At 43.0% G+C, this 21,064-nt stretch overlaps 1 protein-coding gene across 1 annotated transcript; it reads right to left on the reverse strand.

Annotated features, from left to right (window-relative positions):
* Positions 1-1,096: 1,096 nt before the first annotated feature.
* Positions 1,097-21,016, reverse strand: LIX1L (limb and CNS expressed 1 like). Its single transcript, XM_043576067.1, has 6 exons — positions 20,622-21,016; positions 10,792-10,955; positions 8,180-8,320; positions 3,989-4,084; positions 3,609-3,686; positions 1,097-3,272 (listed from the first exon to the last, which is right to left on the reverse strand). The coding sequence occupies exons 1-6, from the start codon at positions 20,911-20,913 to the stop codon at positions 3,030-3,032; spliced, it is 1,014 nt and encodes a 337-aa protein (XP_043432002.1). The 5' UTR covers positions 20,914-21,016; the 3' UTR covers positions 1,097-3,029.
* Between the last annotated feature and the right edge of the window lie 48 nt (positions 21,017-21,064).

Here is a 21,064-nt window from a genome sequence, read left to right on the forward strand (position 1 = left end):
TTTAAATATCACTGCCATAAATGTAAATTCTGTATTTTTTTCTACTACAGTTTCAGATTAAAATATAAAATAAGTAAAAATGAAAAATGTTTGCCCCTCTACCACCTAAAATCATCTCAGGTAATACCAAGGGTTCCCATATAAAACTTCGGGGAATGCTGTTAAGGACAAGGATAGCTAAGTGATGGTTTAAGCAAGGTAGTGGTGCACTCCTAAGTATTTTAGAAAGAAATCTGACAGTAGTTGAGAGGATGTTAAGAATGAAGGCAGAGGCTGGTAAGGAAGCTATTGCAGTGGTCCAGCCCAGAGATGATAAAGGCAGTGGATATGGACAAGACAGATTAGGAAGTTTATATAGAAGGTAAACTCAACAGCAAGTGACTGATTAGATCATGGTAAGGAATGGACCTAAGGTTCTAATTTAAGTAACTGGGTAGATAATAATCCTAATAACAGATTTGGGGAGTCAAAGAAGAGCATGTATGAAATGGCTTTTATTTTGAATATGTGACTTCAGAGAGCTTGTGTCATAAATTCAGGTGGTGAGGGGCACCTGGGTGGCTCAGTCGGTTGAGCGACCGACTTCAACTCAGGTCATGATCTCACTGCTTGTGAGTTCAAGCTCCACATGCAGCTCTGTGCTGACAGCTTGGAGCCTGGAGCCTGCTTCGGATTCTGTGTCTCCCTCTCTCTCTGCCCCTCCCCTGCTTGCTCTCTCTCTCTCTTTCAAAAATAAATAAACATTTAAAAATTTTAAAAAATAAGATAAATTCAGTTGGTGATGTCATGGAAATATAGATGTAAAAGCTCAAAAGGGTGAAAGAGATTGAGAATGGTGTATAAGATAGAGTTGAAGTCACCATGGTGAGTGAGTTCGCTAGTGGAAATGGGTAGAGCTTGAAAAGAAAGGGTCAGTGACAAAATCCAGGTTCCTCAAATGTCTGAAGGGGAAGCAGAATGCCTTCCCCCAACAGTATAATCTTATTTCTGCCACCCAAAAAATACTAATCAAAATTATCTTTTAGTCTGTTTATAAAAGAAAGGGTCGTTTTAGAGCTCCTCTGATACATATGTCTTAAGAAAGAGTCAATCTGGCTCACTAGACAAAAATCTGTTTTTAATTGTATAAAATTATACATATAAAATACATAGAAAGTAGTAAAAAGATAAGCAAAATCTTTAACAATGAAAGTGGACAGATCAGGGAACAATTTTTCTCCAGTGCTTTGGGATCTTAACTGGTTGTTACTTGAGAAAAATAATCCAGGAGGTGCAAAGGAGAAGTTCTTCCCACAACTCACACCCCTTCACACTTCTCAGAGAAAGGAGCATAGGAGAAATGAGGGTTTATGATGTCTGGATTATAAATATCAATAAAAACTGGGTAGACATACCTGTTATTTAACATAGGAGCCTCTACTCCTACCCTACATGTGCTTCGTGGTATACAGAGATGGGACTTGGAGAATTCCAGGAGGTCCCTTTCAAGCACTAAAACAGTTGCTAGATTCCTTACCACTGATCCCATATGTACTGATCACCAAGATGATTTCAAAAGCAAAAAAGCTGATTTTCATCTTATCCCTGTCTGATCCAAAAGAGCAAATTGTGGCCTATTTCCTAACCTATTTCTAAAAACAAAGTGTATAATCATAGAATGGAAAGTCCAATTTTGCAGAAACAGGAAACGTCCCAAGCACATTTTAGAAAGTGCACCGAACTATAATATAGTATAAAGGAGTTTATAGAAACAAAGGGAAAACACATCTTTGAGAGACCTATAAAAAATTCTCCCAAAGAGGAATGCTTTAGCTGTACTCCAGATATTTCTCCCCTATTTCATCCAGGAGAGAGATTGGGGGTGGGAGGCAGAGAGTCTTAAAAACACAGTTGATCATGTAGTCTCTTTTCCCTCCTGCAGTCTCCCCAGGGTTCCAGTTAGGAAGTGCCATAATGCCAATCGCAACTAATTTTCTTGATCAACTCCTGCTCTAATAACCAACGTGGAAGAAGAGGAAAGAAAAGAGAGAAAACAACTGTGAATCTATGGACATCAAAGGTAGCAAACAGCAGCAACTTTGTGGGAGAGAGAGGAACACGGCCCTCACCAAAGAGGACAAATAATGTTTCCAAAGAGCAACATGAAGGGAAGAGACAGAGTTGGGAAATATGTTTTCCCTCCTACCCATTTCTGCAGACAGGAAGGTTTAAACACAGGGCTCAGTGAAGCTGGGTGAGCAGAGAGGAGTGAAGAGGGAATATTGGAAGAGGCTTCAATGCTGATCCCTTCTGGAGCAAGAACACACCCGGGAAGCTGGTATGGTATCTATGCCCCAGAAGCAACTTACGTGATAAACACCTAGTTTTGTGTTTATAATTCCTCTCTTCTTCCTGGGAAGTTTCTCAGGAATAATTTGAACAAGCAGCTGTCTACTTCCTTCCAAATTAATAAAGGAAGTCTCAAAATGAAGTACCGCTTGGAGGCAGAGGAGGAGTAAGGGAGTGGCAGGAAGCGGTTGGTGGGGAGTCTAGGCAAGGAAATGTCTAGTCACTGGAGGAACAGCTCAGTACTAAGTAGGCCCAACTCAAGATAAACTCAAGCCAAAGCCTTCATACTCGTACCCTGTTTGGAGTCCAAGAGAAAGCAGGAATGAGGTTGAGGGTGAGGGTGGGGCACACAGACCTTATTCAAACTCCATGTTAGATTATAAGAACACTTTGTCAATCATTTTGTGCTATTGAAATGACTACACAGAGCTGGGAGTATAAGCACCAACAAAGCTCTGAAGACAGCCTGCTCTTTTTACAAAGTGGAATGAGGATGTTTCAAAGGAAACTACATCCAAAAACTAGAAGAAAAGGGATCTCTCAGCAAAGTGGGATCTGAGTGTAGAATTTATACATATACATATATATATCTATATTTTAAAGTATAAAATTGAGAAAGTATGTACAGAAATCATACTAAGTCTTAGAAAAGACATTATCAAAAAGAGTCTGGAGAGGATGGGGAGTATGTGCATGGACGCCTAGCAGTTGGAGGAATGCATATTGCCCAACTGCCCAGCGGCCAGCAGGAGAATATCTTTCTTCTCCTTGTGGAAGCGCAGCTCCTTGCCTGCCAGCCGAGCTTCGTCCAGCTCCCGCTCAGTAGAGGCCAGCTCTCTAGACAGTGCCCCTGGCACACTCTGCTCCCGGCTCACCCAGTCCAATGCCATTTGATGGCGAATATCATCATCCAGGGCCCGGTGTGAATAATGAGCCAACACTTCCTGCAAGGGGAAAGGAAAATGAAGGTTACTGACAAGGTCAAGGTTCATACCAAATGGACCCAATGGGATGAGGAACTCTTAGCCTTGGAGTCCTAACTGAAGTCAGCACGTAAGTCCTTTAAGGAGATTCTTAAGGGAAACTTCCCCGTGGGGGAAGCAAGGCAGGCAAAAGAGCTACAGTTAAGATCTAAATAGGAAAGATGTTAGGAATGAAGAGGGTACTTTGAGGCTTTCAGGATTCACAACCTGGTAACTCTAGGCCTGCTTATGTCTAACATAACAGCCACCTCGAAATAGTCCTTCTGCAAGACTCCTCTCACAGACAGGGTCTCTTACCTGCCGAGAGCACTGTCTCTCCCTCATGGCCTTAAGGCTGCCATTCCAGTGCAGCAGCTGAAAAACTGTCATTAGTTCCTGGAGGAAGAAGACATGAAGTGCCAGAACAGTGATTTATATTGAGGGTTTGCATCACAATTACATGGGGGACCTTTTACAGAATGTATTTACGTAAGCATCTCTTATACCAACTCTGATGTGCCCTTTGGGGAAGGAAGGTATTTATATATTGAAAAATATTCTAACCTTCTCTCCCTTGCCTTCCAACTGATGATCAATGAGTTAGGGATTAGAAGGAAATATAATATAATATAATATAATATAATATAATATAATATAATATAAATGCAGGTTGATCCATGTTATGAGAGCCATGGTACCTGGAACTCCAACATTGACTTGCCCTTGTTGGATTCCAGCATGAATCGGAAGGCACCAATCCCTGTGTTTGGGTTGTCAGCTTCCTCCCTGTTGCCCTGTAACAGAGGAAAGGAAAAGACAAATAGATTTTCAATCAGGATTATCACCTCAAGCAGCACGGTCCTGTAGAAATATAACGCAAGCCCCCAATCTAATGTAACATTTTCTAGTTGCCACGTTAAAGTAAAAATAAACAGGTAAAATTAATGTAAATAGCATGTTTTATTTAAGCTAATATATTCAAAATATAATTTAGCTACACTTAGCATAAAAATTTTTCATGAAATTTTTACATTCTTTTTCTTATACCAGGGTTTCAAAATCTGAAGTCTCTTCCACATTTACAGCACATCTCGAGTCATACTAGCCACATATCAGGTGTTTAACAGCTAGTGGCTATTCTGCTGGTCAGCATAGACCTAGAAGACTCCAAAGTCATCACACATATTAACTCAAGTGACAGAGGTCAATCTGATTTTCCCTATCTTACAAAGAGGGAACACTGAAACATAGAGAAGAACCCCAATTTAGCCAAAATAACAGAGTGAGTCCAACACACAGGATTGGACTAGCCTAGAGGATAATTGGGCAAATGCATTTTCAAGGGAAACAGTAGGAGCCATAAAGCATAGTAAATTCTGGGTAGCAGTTTAGCCTCTTAGACATTTGGCTTGTGTGTTCCAGTGGTTACATGACCCTGTGGGGATAGAACTAAGATTCATTGCCTATGCAAACAAACAATACGGTATAGACTGGATCTCCTACTAATCTTGAGGCCTTGGGGAAGTCATTTAACCTCTCTGTTCCTGTTTCCTCATCTGTAAAATGGGAATAATCACAGATCTATCTCCTAAGATTGTTTTGAGAATTAAATAAGAAATTATTTAAAAAGGGATAAATGTGGTTTTAAAACTCCAATTATATAAAATGTGATACATTATTATACTAGACTTGGTATCCAGTTACACAATCCAAATCCATTCTGGTACTGGCTTTGGTTTAGTGGTACTTGATGGCGGTTTAGTATTACTGGGGATAATTCCACACCCTGGGGCTGGCTGGGACTTCCAAAATAAGGGCAGCTGCTATTTTTTTTTTTGGTGACCTTTTTGTCAGCCTGATCTAGGAAAATAAAACCAGGAGACTTCTGGGAACACAGGGACCCAACTTTCTCCTTCTACTTCCTGACAAGTTGCCTGATCTTTCTAGCCCATTCTGCACCACCGTCCCTGCTCCATGCCTCCCAAGATTCTGCTCTCTTTGAGAAAGGGGACTAGGTAGAAGTGAGGAGCCAATCAAGTTATATCCAAATTCAGTTTATTATGGGGCACTTCTCCATGGGGCTGTACTGTATATGTATTATAATAATTCCATGCGCTTAGTAAGTATACCATATGTGCTGGCTTATTTGTTTTCACTCTGCTAGAATCAACAAGAAGTCACACAAGGTCAACCCATATTATTTTGTGGCTTATGAGAAGCAACGTGCCAACCAGTAGTTAATCTTCGTGGTGAAGCAAAGAACACAAAATTTGGATTTAAAAAAGAAAAGCTACAGAGAGGAAGGAAAAAGGTAACCTTCACTATTAGCATTTAGGGCCCTGAAGCAATTAACCTGTTTCATGGTTGCCTATAATCATTCAATATGGTACCTTATTCAGTACCTCCAGAGTTTTCCATGATAAAGTACATAGAAAGTAATGATTATCTCTGTACAGCCAACTGGGGTATACAGAAGAAGCTGCGGGCAGAGAAGCCCATCTATCCCAGGCCTTGCTCTTGGACAGAGCATGAGCAGCGGAGGGGCAGAGAAAGAGAGGGAGACACAGAATCTGAAGGAGGCTCCAGGCTCTGAACTGTCAGCACAGAGCCCGAGGCGGGGCTCGAACTCACAAGCCATGAGATCATGACCTGAACCGAAGTCAGACCCCCAACTGACTGAGCCACCCAGGTGCCCTGAAATCAATGTGATTTGGAGTATGGCAATTCCACTGGGAAATTAATGAGCAATCTATTAAATTCTCAGTTTTGAGGGGTTAGGCAAATAGAAATATTGGCAGAGAATAAAAACAATTTGTTTCCTAAACACTTTGTAGTAGACACTGCTGGTGACTTAGCCGACATCTGTTTCCTTCTTCCTTACTATAGAACCTTAATCTTGTTCTACTACCTACCATCTCCCATGTATCTCCCTCAGGGAAGAGTGATTTTATCCTCTAATTTCAGTGGGTAAATCCTAACCCATTTTGCTTGTAATTGGTTTTAAGGTGGGAATTCTGGCCATTAGGAAGTAGAAGGGAGGTCTATTGGCGGGTTTCTGGGAGAAGATTCCTTACTACTAAAGAGGTACTAAAAGAAGGTCTCAGGGCACCTGACTGGCTCAGTTGGTAGAGCATGCAACTCAATCTCAGGGTCTTGAGTTCAAGCCCCACATTGGGTGTGGAGCCTACCTACTTAAGAAAGAAAGAGAGAAAGAAAGATGGTGTCTTTCTGTCTTTGAATATGGTTACATCTGTATTTAATATCTGAAATTCTGTAGTCATCTTGCACCCTTGCATCTGAAGGGAGCCAGCTCAAGGACAAAGACAGTATCTAGAGGATGGCTGAATGGAGAGATGGAAAGAATTTGGCTAGTAGATGATGACATTCTTGATCCATGGAATCAACCAGCCTTGAAATCTTCTCTACTTCTGAACTTCCTGTCATGTTAGAGAGTAAATTTCCTTTCTTGGTGTATTCCCTTAAGTCAGTTTGAAGTAAGATTTTTCTATTACTTGCATCCAAAGGCATCAAAACAGGTAACACGTGCTAAGTGCTTAAATATATTCTCTTCTATCCAGTAATCCTACAGGTATAATTGTTACAGATGAGGAAATTGAGACTTAGATTAAGTAACTTGCTCAAAGCCACATAGCTAGTAAAACCATAATTTCAAAACGATGAATTCAGAGTCCATGCTTATAAGCATTGCTTTCTATAATCCAAACCAGTGTTTCACTTTATAATATATTAGGTGACTTAAGGGTGATAAATGTACTTTCTTAATTTAATTGGCTTTGATCAATATAAAAAATTGTTTTTATTCCTTAGTAGATACTTCTGACCAGGGCAAAGAGAAATGGGAGGAAATCAGATGGGTAACAGAGGGAAGCCAACTTATTATCTAAAGTGTTCAACACTAATAAATACAAAAACAGATAACTGAAGTGGTTTAGTATATGTAATTACATCTTAACTTCAAAGAGAACAGAAACAGAAAATTGGTCAGACTTTCACCCTATCACCCTATCAGTGAACTTGCGGGAAGGAAGAGAGAAGGCAGTGTTCATTTCCAGGATGCACCCCTAAGCTAGAAAATTCTGAGTCAACTTGGGTTCCAGTCTTGGCTCTACCACTTTCTAGCTATAACCCTTCAGGCAAAATTTCACTTCTATGTTTTTAGTTTCCTTATCTGTAAAACAGGGGTACTAATAGTTCTTATATCTCAGAGCATTATGGTGATGATCAAATGACATAAAATACACATAAATCCCCTGGAACAGTCCCTGACACAAAGTAAATACTCAATTAGGATTAGCTGTGATTATCGTCATCATCATCATCATCATCATTTGAAGGAACATTCTTTTGAAAGAGTAAAAAAATTACCCACCCCACCGTGGAAAGGAAAAAAATAAAAACTAAGACACTGTATTATAAAGTGTTCTTTATTAATAGGAGAGGTCACGGAGATGAATGGCAATAAGAAAAGTCATAAAAATTTTTAAAAAAAGAAAAAAAAAAAAAAGAAAAGAACAGTGAAGTAAGAAGGGAGTAAGGTCTTAAACCAAAATTGGGAAAAGCAAAATTCAAGCTCAGGTTTTATTTTGAAATATCTCTAAAATTCCACAAATCTTGAATTAAAGGTTTCTAGATACCAAAGAGATACAATGAAAGAGGCAAAATACCAACAAAAACATAAACATACACATAGAATCAGTGATTGAGACATAGGGAGGATGTAATATGCAAGATTGACAGAAAATAAATTCCTGTCTATACAGGAAAGAAAACAAGAAATCCCGCTCTGATTCCCAGTGATTTACAAGACTTCCCAGCCAGCCAGTTCTCCCATCCCCCACTTTCTTTTCTTTGAACTCCCTGTAACTTACATTGAAAGATGCCAGGGCCTCAGAGACACTCTTCTCAATGAACTCATCAGTGATTCTTCGGGAAGGGTGTTCATTAAACACAGAATTCATCAGTGCAATCTTTGCAGCACTCCGCCGGGCCTCAGCTTTTGTGGGGCAAAACTAGGCAGGACAGAGAGAGAGAAAATATGTATATATGTGTGTCTGAGAGAGAAAGGAAGGAACAGTGGGAGGGAAACATTAGGATAGAAGACACTTGGGTAGTCTTTGGAAAAATCAGTTTGTGCAGTATACCCTCCAAAGTTTGTTTTGTAAAATGGTTGAGGCATTTGGAAACATAATTTTGATTCAACATCCTGAAGTCATTAAGGAACTGGAGACGGCTATAGCTCATACCAAATTGAATGCAGAATGAGGAAGGCTGCTGAAGTCAGCATATAACCACTGGATATAAAAAATACGCCCGTTTCAACTGTCAACAGAATTAATTACTCAAAAGCCAGAATCTGGCCAGCCTGTTAGAAATTTGTATCTTGCTCTCCTGTTCCATGCACAGGCAAGATTTCTTTTCATCCCTCTAGATAAGCTAGGAGTAGAATAGGTCTTCTCTAGGTTGCTTCTGCAGAGGAGGCCTCTAGTCTCTACCAGAAGCGCCCATCCAGGATTCTTGGACTTCACTTTTCGCTGTGAGCAGGCAGTTCCCCCACTAACGCAGTGAGTCAATGAGCTATCCCTGAGCAGAGCCCAAGGTCTGAAGAAGGAATGTGTAGTCTTTTTCCCCCCAGGGGAAGCAAGGAGGAGAGGGGTAGCAAGGAGAAGGAAAGCTGACCTGAACAAAGCAAGAAAATATTAAAAGTTAATTCATGTTTTTTACATTGTCTCCAACATAGGTATCATAGCCCAAGGCTGATTTTCAGAAGTCTTAAATCACTCAACCTCAAATCCCCATAGTATTTGTTTATATAATTCATCATCACTGGCTGCCTCAAAGGCCTGTGTCTCCTGTCATTTATGATTAGGGTCAGAGGAAAGGAAGAAAGTAATGTTATGGCTTTTAAAAGTAGACCAGGATATGTTCACTACTTAACCCCCTTAATAACTCCCGATTTTCTTTAGCTGACAGGTGTCTCTGAGACAGAATATGGAGCTTGGTACATTAACCCTAAGTTGTCTTCTGCAATTTCTCCATTTCTACTTCTCTGTTCACTAGGCTGCTGCTCATTCTATAGTATGTGTTCCTGAAAGATCATCCATCCATGAAGAAAACCACCAGGAGAAATTTCACCTGCCAAAGTGGGTATAGAAGACACAAGCTAAAACAGGCCAAGATAGATAGTACTGTTCTTTGGGGGAAAATAATAGAAATCAAATGACTGTAATGATCCAATTATGGGCATCACCATAAAATTATCAAATCTTTATTCAACAATAAGATGAGGTGAGAGAAGGAAGGGGAGATCTTATTCTCTAGGAGAGAAAGAAGAAACATTAGTCGTCCTGAGCATATATTTATTTCTCTGAAATTGTTGGGGTTCTGAGGGGAAAAAAATTAGTCACCTTATTTGAAATGAAGCCTCTTTGGACTTTTCTGTTTGAGGCAGGAACTGAACTGCAATGGCCCTGTTTCATGCCACAGATTTATTAAATGTCTACTCTTTGCTGTGTGCTGAGTGGGTGGTAAAGATCTAAAACTGACTGAGAAAGAAGACAGACATAATCTCTACCTCCATGGAGCATAATCCACTAGGTGAAATAATTATGATATGTCATGATAAGTAACATGATAAGGGAAGTTCAAGGTGGCACATAGCAGGGGTTATACCTTTGTCTAAGGGTTATGAACAGAACAAAATGTCTATTATCTTCTCTAAATTCCTGTTCAGACTCTATATTGACATCTCAGAAGGCTACCTTCCTATGGTCGATGTAAAAAATCCATCTTTGATGATAACATTCACACTAGTCAAATTTCTTCTTACCCTATAACAACCAGTCTCCATCATCATATATCACAGCTCTTTCGTATAATTGTAGAATGCTAGCACTAAAAAGACTTTAGAAACAATCTAACCTATCTCCTTCATCTTATAGATGGGGAAACTGAGGCCCAGAGAATTTACCTGACTTGCCCTGCTTGTGGCGGGAAGGGGGGGGGGGCGGGCAGGGGGGATGAGAATTTGGATCTTCTAATTCTTAGATGAATACTATTTCCACCATACATAATCCCTCCACTTTGGCCTCTTAAAGAACACAAACATTGCTTTCTTGAGTAATTTGCCTATGAAAAAGTACTGGGGATAAGGAATATTACTCTGTGTTCTCAAAAAGAGATGGCAGGAAGTTGGACAGATTAGAACATGGGGCAGGTGCTGGTAGTCTGGATATACTAAGGGCGTATTCATAACTGCTCAAATTCAAAGTGGGTGTGAGTTTTCGTAGACTGAAAGAAAAGCCACTGAGGTTCTTTTGTGGTTAAATGAGCCTCAGATGCTGATCAGAATGATCTGCCCAGAATTGGTTTCAGGTCCTCAAATATGTGATTTCTGACAGAGATTTAATGGCCAAAGTGATGGAGAAAACCACCGCTAGCACCTAAGCATTTCTCCTTGCTACTGCCACCTTGGAACTCTTACCTGGAAGCTCCCAAAGCAACTTCCCCCGGGCAGAGTGACGTAGCAGACATAAGGAGGGCTGTTGGAGGGAACCATTTCATAAACCACCAGAGCCCCATTCTTCAAGTCTGCCCCACGGGACTGCTTCATCTGCCAGAATTCCTGAAGTGCCTCCACCACATTCACTGCAAAAGAGAAGCAGTTAAGTTCAGCAATGAGAACACCTCGAAAGTAGTTCTGTGCTTCCATACAGTATCTGTATCCTATACTGACGTGAAGGGTCTGACCTGCCCTAGCTCCTTACCGCTTAAAAGCATTTAAACTTGTAAACCTAGACTCTGATTAAGGCATTTGCACAGGAAGACCAGAGGATGCCTGGCCTCCTACACCACCTCTCTAGTTCACATTTTGGTTAGTCCTAACACCAAAGCAGAATAACTTAAATATTGGAGGCCGAGTTTCCAGGTCAGCAGACCATTATCCCCACCTGATGAAGTGCAAGTAATCATTCCACAATTGGTCAGGTGGCCTAGAGTAATAAACACCAGCACGAGAAGTGCGTTTACTGAACGCTTCCTGTGTGTCATGCACTGCCTTAAGTGCTTTACCTATTTAATCACAAAAACCTTATGAGGCAGGTACTTTTATTATCCCCATTTTACAGATGAGTGAAATGAGACATAGAGAAGTTAAAGGACTTGCCCAAGGGTATAATAGCGAGAAAGTAGCAGAGCAAGAATTCAAACCCACACTGTCTTGGTTCCAGAGTCAATGTTCCTAAACCTCATGTGATACTGCCACTCAAGGAAATGTGGTCCTTCTAGCCATTCTCAAACCTGTGCTTCTGGTGAGCAAACCCATAGCCAGATTCCTTTTTCATCTTGGAATTTTAAATGTTATACACACACACACACACACACACACACACACAGTGTGTGTGTGTGTGTGTGTGTGTGTGTGTGTGTGTGTGTGTGTTTGAGCATGAATTTCTCTTCTGAGGATTTCCCTAGGTTTAAGTGGTTTTTGGAGGAACTGTATATTGGGAGACTCTCCTTCACAGGTCTCTTGTGGTCCTTTCCAGCTTGCTGGGTATGCCAAGATTTCAAGGACTTGGCTGCTCTTTACTTGGGCCATTTCTCAGGATTGTGTTTGCAGCAAGAAACTCAAGGGATGAGGTAACGTCTCCCTCTGGGACAAAGAACAAGCCTGCTTAGTGCCTACAATGACATGGCAGGTTCCCGCAGCTCAGCATTCTTCTTCTGTAATGTGACCTATGGCCTCTGCAAGCATCCACCTGAGCCCTTCACGTCAGACTTGGGAGGCAAGGGGAACTGATGCAAACAAATCTGATGCTTATGCTACCTGTTGTATTATGAGCAATAAAGTCCTTTGTCTCTGACCCAGAAGTCTCTTGACTTCTGCCACTTCTAGCAAATAGTAGCCAGCTAATGTATTAGGGTAAAATCAAACCCCAGACTCAAGACTGTGTTCCAGAATAGTTCCCCTCATCCCCCCATAATTGGGCAAAATCATTGCACAAATATGTATGGAGTACCTAGTCTGTGTTAGACTATGTGCTGGATGCTAGGCTACAATAATGAACAAAACCATACCTGTTCCTCTTCCTTATGCAGTTTACAACCTAAAGAAGAAGTGAGAGGGGTGCCTCGGTCGCTCAGTCAGTTAAGCATCCAACTCTTGATTTTGGCTCAGGTCAGGGTCTCATGATTCATGGGATCCAGCCCCACATCAGGCTCCTGACAGTGTGGAGCCTGATTGGGATCCTCTCTCTGCCCCTCCCCACCTCCCCTGCTTGTGTGCTCGCTTGCACATGCGCATGCTCTCTCTCTTAAAATAAATAAGTAAACTTAAAAAAAATTAAAGGGGCGCCTGGGTGGCGCAGTCGGTTAAGCGTCCGACTTCAGCCAGGTCGAACTTGCGGTCCGTGAGTTCGAGCCCCGCGTCAGTCTCTGGGCTGATGGCTCAGAGCCTGGAGCCTGTTTCCGATTCTGTGTCTCCCTCTCTCTCTGCCCCTCCCCCATTCATGCTCTGTCTCTCTCTGTCCTAAAAATAAATAAACGTTGAAAAAAAAATTTTTTTAATAAAAAAAATTAAAAACCCCATCCATTAAAAATAATAATAAAACAAAGAGGGAGAGGGGTGCCTGGGTGGCTCAGTCAGTTAAGTGTCTGACTTCGGCTCAGGTCATGATCTCGTGGTTTATGAGTTCAAGCCCCGTGTCGGGTTCTGTGCTGATAGCTCAGAGCCTGGAGCCTGCTTCTTATTCCGTGTCTCCTCCTCTCTCTGCCCCTCCCATGCTCATGCTCTGTCTCTCTCTGTGTCTCAATAATAAATAAACGTTAAAAAAAAAAAAAAAGAGGGAGAGAAAGAGATTAACCAGATATCTCAAGCAAATGAAAAATCGCAACTGTGATCAGTGCTATAAAGGAGTCTGGTAGATGGGAAAGGTCATAGGGACTTCTGACCTCATGGAGAAGGCCAAAGAAAGCTACCCAGCCAAGGTGATATTTAAGTGCAGATATGAGTATGAATTCACTAGGCAAAAAGGTAAGAGAAAGAGTTCTGAACAGAAGGAATAACACACACAAAGGGTCTGTAGCAGCAGAGAAGACAGCAAATAAAGGGAACAGTGTGGCTCAAAAAGTGAGAGCAAGGGAAAGGGTCGTGCAAGATAAGATTGCAAAAGGAAGCAGGAACCAGACCAAAGTGGACCTTGCAGGCCACACTAGAGTAACGGCTTTATCTTAACAACAGTGGGAAGCCACTGAAGGGCTTAAGACAGAAGGAAGGATGAGATCAGTTTTCCTTTGGAAAGAATCACTTTGACTTTAGGGTTCCAGACATTTCAAGTGGCTTTAACAAAAGCCTCATAATAATAAATGATCAAATGCCTTCTTCAGTATCTTCCAACATGACCACTCTCTACTGTCAGTTACAAGGACTCATTCATTCTTTTATATTGTGTTAGTTTAGGTCTGCCAAGGAGAAGGCACCAAGATGGGATAAACATGCAAGAGATTTATTGGAAAGGAAGTAGGAGAAGGGAGAGGCTTCAGACCCAGATTGAAGGTCTGACACCTATGGAAGGGGGGTGGGAAAGAAGGTCTGGATATGAGAGTCGCAGCTGGCAGTGCATTTCCAAGAAAGGTTTGGCCAGGCCAGTGGGAAGTCCCCAAGCCGGAGAAATCCCACATTGTACCAACATGTGCCTGAGTTAGTGCCCCTGCTGGGCTCGGTCGCTGACTGAGGGCAGCCTGCAGGATGTGTGGCCTCAGTGCACATGAGGTGATGGACACAGAGGGGACAGCAGCTTAAGGCTGCCAGTCAGTTATGCCCCTGCAGCAGGAGATATGAATAGCACATTTTCATGGCTGCCACACACACATTAGGCAGAAAGTGTGAGCACTTAATATGTACATAGCTCTCTATTCTAAGCATTAGGGACGCAAAGGTGAATAATACAAATCCCCAGCCAGTGAGGTGTCTCAAACCTAGTGGCCAGTAATAACTGGTATTTCCCTGCTCTGCAACTGAAGCAAGCACTCCCTGCACCAGCCAGAGCTTGAAAGCCTCGCAAGCTCTTTCCTAACACCCTATATTTAACTGACTTTTTAGAATGTTCATTCTTCCATTAAAAGGCAGCATTAAAAGGAAACTCTGTCTTTCCCACCCTTAGTTTTGGCAGGGCTCTTCAGAGGTCACTGCTGCCCAGAAAGCTTAGCCATCTTTGTTCTTTCCATTGAGATCTTTTCAGCCCCAGTTCCCTCTTTGAGAAAATTTAGCACAATGCGTTGGGTGACAGCTCTCCTGACATGGAAACAACAGGGAGAATATTGAAATAAAGAGAAAGGGGAGGAAACCATTGTAAACGGGAAGATCCTATGAAAAAGCATATGTCCATTCTGATATCCAGTTAAATCTCTCTCGGTACACAGTGCAGGACTAGTTTTTAACGATTATTCAAAGCCAAAGGAGATAGGGAGTCTTATGTCAGAAATGGATGAAATGGGAAATTGGGCAGAATTAAATGATTGGGAGAAAAGCAATGAACTGTGATCTGCATTTGAAACACCTCACAGGCTCTTTGATTTTTAGAGCTGACAGGGACTTCAGAGATCATCTAGTCCAATTCAGGCCACAGAAGGGGAAATGACCTGCTTGAGGTCACACAGCTGTGACAGAGCTAGAGACAGAATGTGTAAGACATCCTGATGCCAATTTGGTCCAAGACCCAGTCCATGGTTGAGCCTCATGGGAATTCACAAGCTCCCTAAAACCCACAATGAAGTCACGTGTGTGTGTGTAGAGTATGTGGTGGGGGAGAGGGCGCCCATAGGTTTTATCAGATTTCCAGTGAGGAACCATGCATCTAATGGTTTACATGAGGATGCTTAAAGACCTGTGACGTGCGAGGGTTAGCAATGACCAAGACGTACACATCTGACACCTACAATTGCTTTTTAGGAGTCACTGGAGGATGCTGGACTAAAAGAGACAAGAAAGACCAAGATAGGTACATTTAAAAAAATTTTTTTTAATATTTATTCATTTTTTGAGACACAGAGAGAGAGAGAGAGAGCATGAGTGGGGGAGGGGCAGAGAGAGGGAGACACAGAATCCGAAGCAGGCTCCAGGCTCTGAGCTGTCAGCACAGAGCGTGACATGGGGCTCGAACTCACAAACCCATGAGATCATGACCTGAGCTGAAGTCGGACGCTCAACCGAGTGAGCCACCCAGGCACCCCAATAGTGAGGTATATTTAAGTGTTTGTACCATGATGTTGAACAATAACAAAAAGAATAATTTTGGGTTTGGTCCTTAGGAGATAAAATATTAATGTTGAAATGGGATGAGAGGTACAGATTGTACAACTGTCATACAGTGAAATCATTAAACCAGAGTGAAACCATTAAAACAACACATGAAATTACATTAAAAAAATTTATATCATAAAAATAAATACAATGTTGTGGTGAGAGAGCATGAATAAATAGCTAATGCAGGGGTGCCTGGGTGGCTCATTTGGTTAAGCGATCAACTTCGGCTCAGTCATGATCTCAAGGTTAGTGAGTTTGAGCCCACATCCGGCTCTCTGCTGTCGGTGCCAAGCCTACTTTGGATCATCTGTCTCCCTCTCTTTTTGCCCCTCCTGCACGTGCATGGACACATTCTCTCTCTCTCTCTCTCTCTCTCTCTCTCTCTCAAAAATAAATAAACATTTTTTAAATAGCTAATACAATTGAGAGATGAATGAGAAGATTCTCCCTGATCATACAGGATGGCGAGAATAGGCTGGCCCAGCTTAATTCACATTATTTTGAAGATAGGGAAGCTGGTTAACAATATCCCATCTGATGCTTCCTATTTTCAACTTGTAGAACATGCCCCTGAATAGCCGATAGTGCATAAACTCCTTGGAAGGAAGGGATTGCAAGATGACAGTGACTTTAGGAGAGGACTATGGTAGGCTGAAAAATGCCCCCTGCTAAGATGTCCATGCTGTGATCCTTTGAACCTGTGAATGTCACCTCAGGTGGCAAAAACTTTATAGATGTGATTAAGGATCTTGAGATGGGGTGATTAACCCAGATTATCTGGGTGGACCCTAAATGCAATGACAAGGGTCCTTCGGGAAGGAGAACTGATGAAGCACAGAAGAAGAGAGGGCAGTGTGAACACAGAGGCAGACATCAGAGTGATGCTGTCACAAGCCAAGGATGCTGGCAGCCCCCGGAAGCTGGAAGAGGCAAGGTCACAGTTTCTTCCCTAGAGCCTTTGGTGGGGGTAGGGGAGCACAGACCTGCTAACACCTTGATTTTGGTCCACTGACACTGATTTTGGACTTCTCACCTCCAGAACTGTGAGAGAATACATTCCTGTTGTGTTAATCCCCCAGATGTGAAATAATTCGTTAGAACAGCTACAGGAAATCAACACAGGTCTAATCCAACATCCCCCAAATTGGAAATATCCAGGCTTTTAACTCCATAGTCACTTATCAGCGAAGAAGCTGTGGTTCTGAGGAAAAGGAATGATGACCAAACAGAAAATACCACACAAGATTCATTCGTTCAACGTAGTGGAGTAAGTAGCTGGGCAGAACGTCCAATCACGTAACCATACTGTGATATCAAGGGAGAGCAACAATTTCAAAGATACAGGTTTGAAGAGGGCAATCCAGAAGTTACAGAGCAAGGAAAGTGACTTGGTCATTCAGTCAATCATGCCAGTTTTAGAGACTGCCAGCTGTCCACATCAGAAGGGGAGTACATGCCATGCGTAAAAAGGGGCAAAGGCAATGGTAATGCTACCAATACCCATCATCTGCAGTTTTCAAAGGGTTTCCAAATGCATAATAATAGCAACCACCATTGAATCTTAACTGCGTGCTGTGTGGTTTATGCTCATTACCTCATTTAATACGCACAAAACTATCAAGGTAAGTGTTACAATACCCATTTTTCAAACAGTGAACAAGCTGGGGCACCTGGCTGGCTCAGTCAGAAGGGCAAGCAATTCTTGATCTTGGGGTTGTTAGTTTGAGCCCCACATTGGGTGTAGAGTTTATTTAAAAAATCAGATCTTGAGGAGCGCCTGGGTGGCTCAGTCTGTTGAGCGTCTGACGCTTGATTTTGGCTCAGGTCACGATCTGCTCTCACAGTTAGTGGGTTTGTGTCCCGCATCCTTCCAGCTCTGCACTGACAGTGGGAAGCCTGCTTGGGATTCTCTCTCTCTCTCTCTCTCTCTCTCTCTCTCCCCCTCTCTCTCTGCCCCTCCCCACTTGTGCTCTCTCTCAAAATAAATAAACTTTGATAAAAGAAAAACATTAAAAAAAAAAAAGCAAACACGTTAAGGAACAGGCCACAGTGGCAGAACCAGGATTTAGAACCAATGTTTGCCTCACAGCTAACCCTCTTTCTGGTGCACTATCCTGCCTTATTGTACCATTAACCTTCACACATACTCTGTGAAGTGGACTGTGAGCTCCATGAAGATAGGGACTCAGTATCTGTCTTGTTCACCACAGCATCTGGTGGTCAATAAATATTTGTCCAATGAATGGAACAGATGAGGCCTAGAGAGATTAAGCAATTTATCCAAGATCACACAGCCACTGTTTGACAGGGCCAGGTTCTCTGATTCCAAACCCTGTGCACCACAAGCTGATTAAAATCCTACAGCATACTGAGTTATGTGTGTATCTTGGGTGGGGATTGAGGGTGGAGGCGGGGGGAGAGGTATAGGACAGATGGGTGAAATAACAGAAGAGTTTTGTTTTGTTTTTTGTGTTTTTAAAACAAATGCTGAGGTCCCACATGCATGCTGATAAATCTAAAGACTGTGACTAGAAAAGGTGATCTGGGAGCAGTCGAGAAGAAGGTGAAGGATACGAATTGAAGATGATACAGTAAAGCATTCCTGGATCAGATAATGGCCTGGGCAAAGATCAAGGTGAATTATATTCAGGGGAATAGGGCCAGCCCCAAATACCGGGCCATCAGTCACAAGGGTATGTGGGTACATACCCTATTTTTTTTTTTTTTTTTTTTTGCCTATTAATCGAAGCAGAATAAGTGATTCCATGTGGTGAAGGACTTCTGAGCCAAATCGGCAGAGAGTTGGCTTGCCTGAAGCTGAATTATCTGCCAAACTCTCCCAAAGTACTGGCTGGACACCCAGACTGGAAATGAGAAACTCGGGAATAATGAGGAGTGTGGTGGGAGGTAGGGAGGTTGGAAGAAGGAGTCTGAAGCCTGACTGATTGCTCTTTGTCAGTAAAATCCCCTTGCTTCTTCATCCTGTCTAAGGAAATGAAAAAGTTTTTACAGTACTCTCAGTTTAGATGCCAAACCAGAGGCTTTCCAGGTAACACCAACAAGAAAGAGGGCACACTCCTCTACAATTCTAATAAATGCCTATAGGTTTCCAAGAGGAAGGGTTCATTTTAGGGTGATTGCCCCTATGCCCAGAGGCAAAGACCTTCCCTTGGTCTCAAATCGACTGGAAGCAGCAGCAGGACAATAGCTGATGGCAGTTCCATCACGAGGCCCTGTTAAATCTCGGAATTAAACTAGACAAACAACTATATCCCATCATGATGAATTTCAGAAGCACCTAGCATTTTACATTCCCAGCACCTAGCAGAGTGCCAGCCCCAGGGTAGGAGTTCAAAATGTTAAAGAACCAAAGGAAACTGATGGTAAACGTATCACTAGGCACATAGAGCAAAATGGATCTAAAAATCTGATTTCATAGGAATCTTTGGGTCTACACTGACAGAATCTAAGAATGGGAGAAAATGAGACGTGTTCTTTCAAGGATATATGAACCAATAAATTTGAGGTAATACTCATCATTTTAAGGTACCCATCATGTGTCAGGTGTGCAATATCTCATTTAACCCCCTAATAACCCTTGAGGAAACTGCAGCTTGGTGAGGTTAAGTCACTTCCCCCAAAACATAACTGGCAAGTGACAGAGATTTAGTTTGGGATTTAACCCACACTTGTCTGCCTCTGAAACCCGCGTAAGCTCTTTTCACTACACTTTCATAGGGAAGTGGAAAAAAGGCATTACAGTCTACAAAGAAAGCCCTGCAACCTTTCTTTGCATTATTGTTCAACTAGAAGGTTAGAGATATAGTCACTTTCAGCTGAGGCAGGATTTAACCAAGCAGAAAAAAGTGATGTCTCAGAAACTCCAGACCTAAATTCTGTATCCCACACCCCTCACTATATTGTGTTACTTGTTACACTATAAATCTGGAGCTCAAACTCAGGAAATTCTGCACTGATTAAACAAAAACAACCAAGAAAATCCTCACAGTCCCTTTCTCAGAAACCCTAGAAATTAGGCATCTGTAAGATGAAGATTTCTAATGGAAATAGGGTTTCTGCCTGGCTCATTTCCACAGAATTTAACATTGAGAGAGCCAAAGCCTGGGATTTATCCTCAGTTTCTGGGAAAGGGCCAGGAAAACAGAGCCAGACAGACAGAGAGGCCAGAGTTGTGAGGCTCCATACTTAAAAAGACACCAAAGTGAGGTACTAAGTCACAGGAGGCTGGTATGGGCTCAATAGTATGGTTCCAGATTTAAAAGCACAATTTTAAGTGACTTGTGAAGGCACTACCTAATTCCCCCAGCAATTCTGAAGCTGCACTGGAAATTTCAGGGTGAGGGGTAAGTAAGAAAAGAATTCAAAAGTCAAGGTTAAGGAGATAGATGGAGGGGCACCTGGCTGGTTCAGTCATTGGAGCATGTGACTCTTGATCTGGGGGTTGTGAGTTCCAGCTCCATGCTGGGTATAGAGATGACTTAAAAAATAAAAATCTTTAAAAAGAAAGATTAAGTAGGTGGGATAAATTAATGGGGGGGGGGCAGGAATTGCTGAGATCACAGAAGAAAGGTTGAGAGGGTGAGTGAGAAATGCTTTGGATCTGAGATAAAAGATAGGATCCTACACAATGGGGACGGGTCCTCAAAGGCAAAGAGATGTTAAGGTATTAAGCTACAGGAAGAATTCCATTTCTGAAGGAGAAAAGGTTGGGAAGAAAAGAGGGTTGTTATTTGTAAAAAGGGGTCCCTGCAGAATATAGTAGTACCTCAATAAAGAGGAGGCGGGGAGAGGTGTGTATAAGTGAGAGAGAGAGAGAGAGAGAGAGAGAGAGAGTGTGTGTGTGTGTGTGTGTGTGTGTGTAGCCCAGAAGGAAACTCCCCAAAAGGAAATGCATGTGAGGGCTCTGCGCCAGGAAAAGCGATCCAGAGGACTATGGGAGCAAGGCTCCTCTACAGAGGGTGTCCCGCAGGAGGCCAGAGCCGCAGACTCACCTCGGCCATAGCCCTGCGTGTGCTTGGCGAAGCTCCTCACCACGGCCTCCACGGCCTCCCGCAGCACCGCGGGGCTGCCGGCGGAGCCCGGGGGCAGCGGCAGCCCCGGGGCCCCGGACAGGAGCAGGGGCGGCGGGGGCGGCGCGGGGGGCGGCGGTGCGGGCGGGGGGCCTGCCGGGGGTGTGGCGGTGGCGGCCGCGGCCCCAGTCACTCCGGGCCGAAGCGCTCGCAGAGTGCCCCTCCCGCTGGTGCCCACTCCGGGCTGCAGCCGCTGTGCTCGCATCGTCTCCATCCCGTCCGCCGGTGGAGCAGCGGCCCCGACCCTGCCAGCCTGGCGAGCTGAAGGTCCCAGCCACCCCCCGCCAGCGAGAGCCCAGGGACTGAGGCGGTGCCGCAGCCCCGCCGTCAGTCAAGCGGGGGCGGGGACGAGCCAGGTCCTCTAC

Source organism: Prionailurus bengalensis, chromosome C1 (genome assembly GCF_016509475.1).
Source record: "Prionailurus bengalensis isolate Pbe53 chromosome C1, Fcat_Pben_1.1_paternal_pri, whole genome shotgun sequence".
Lineage (NCBI taxonomy): Eukaryota > Metazoa > Chordata > Mammalia > Carnivora > Felidae > Prionailurus > Prionailurus bengalensis.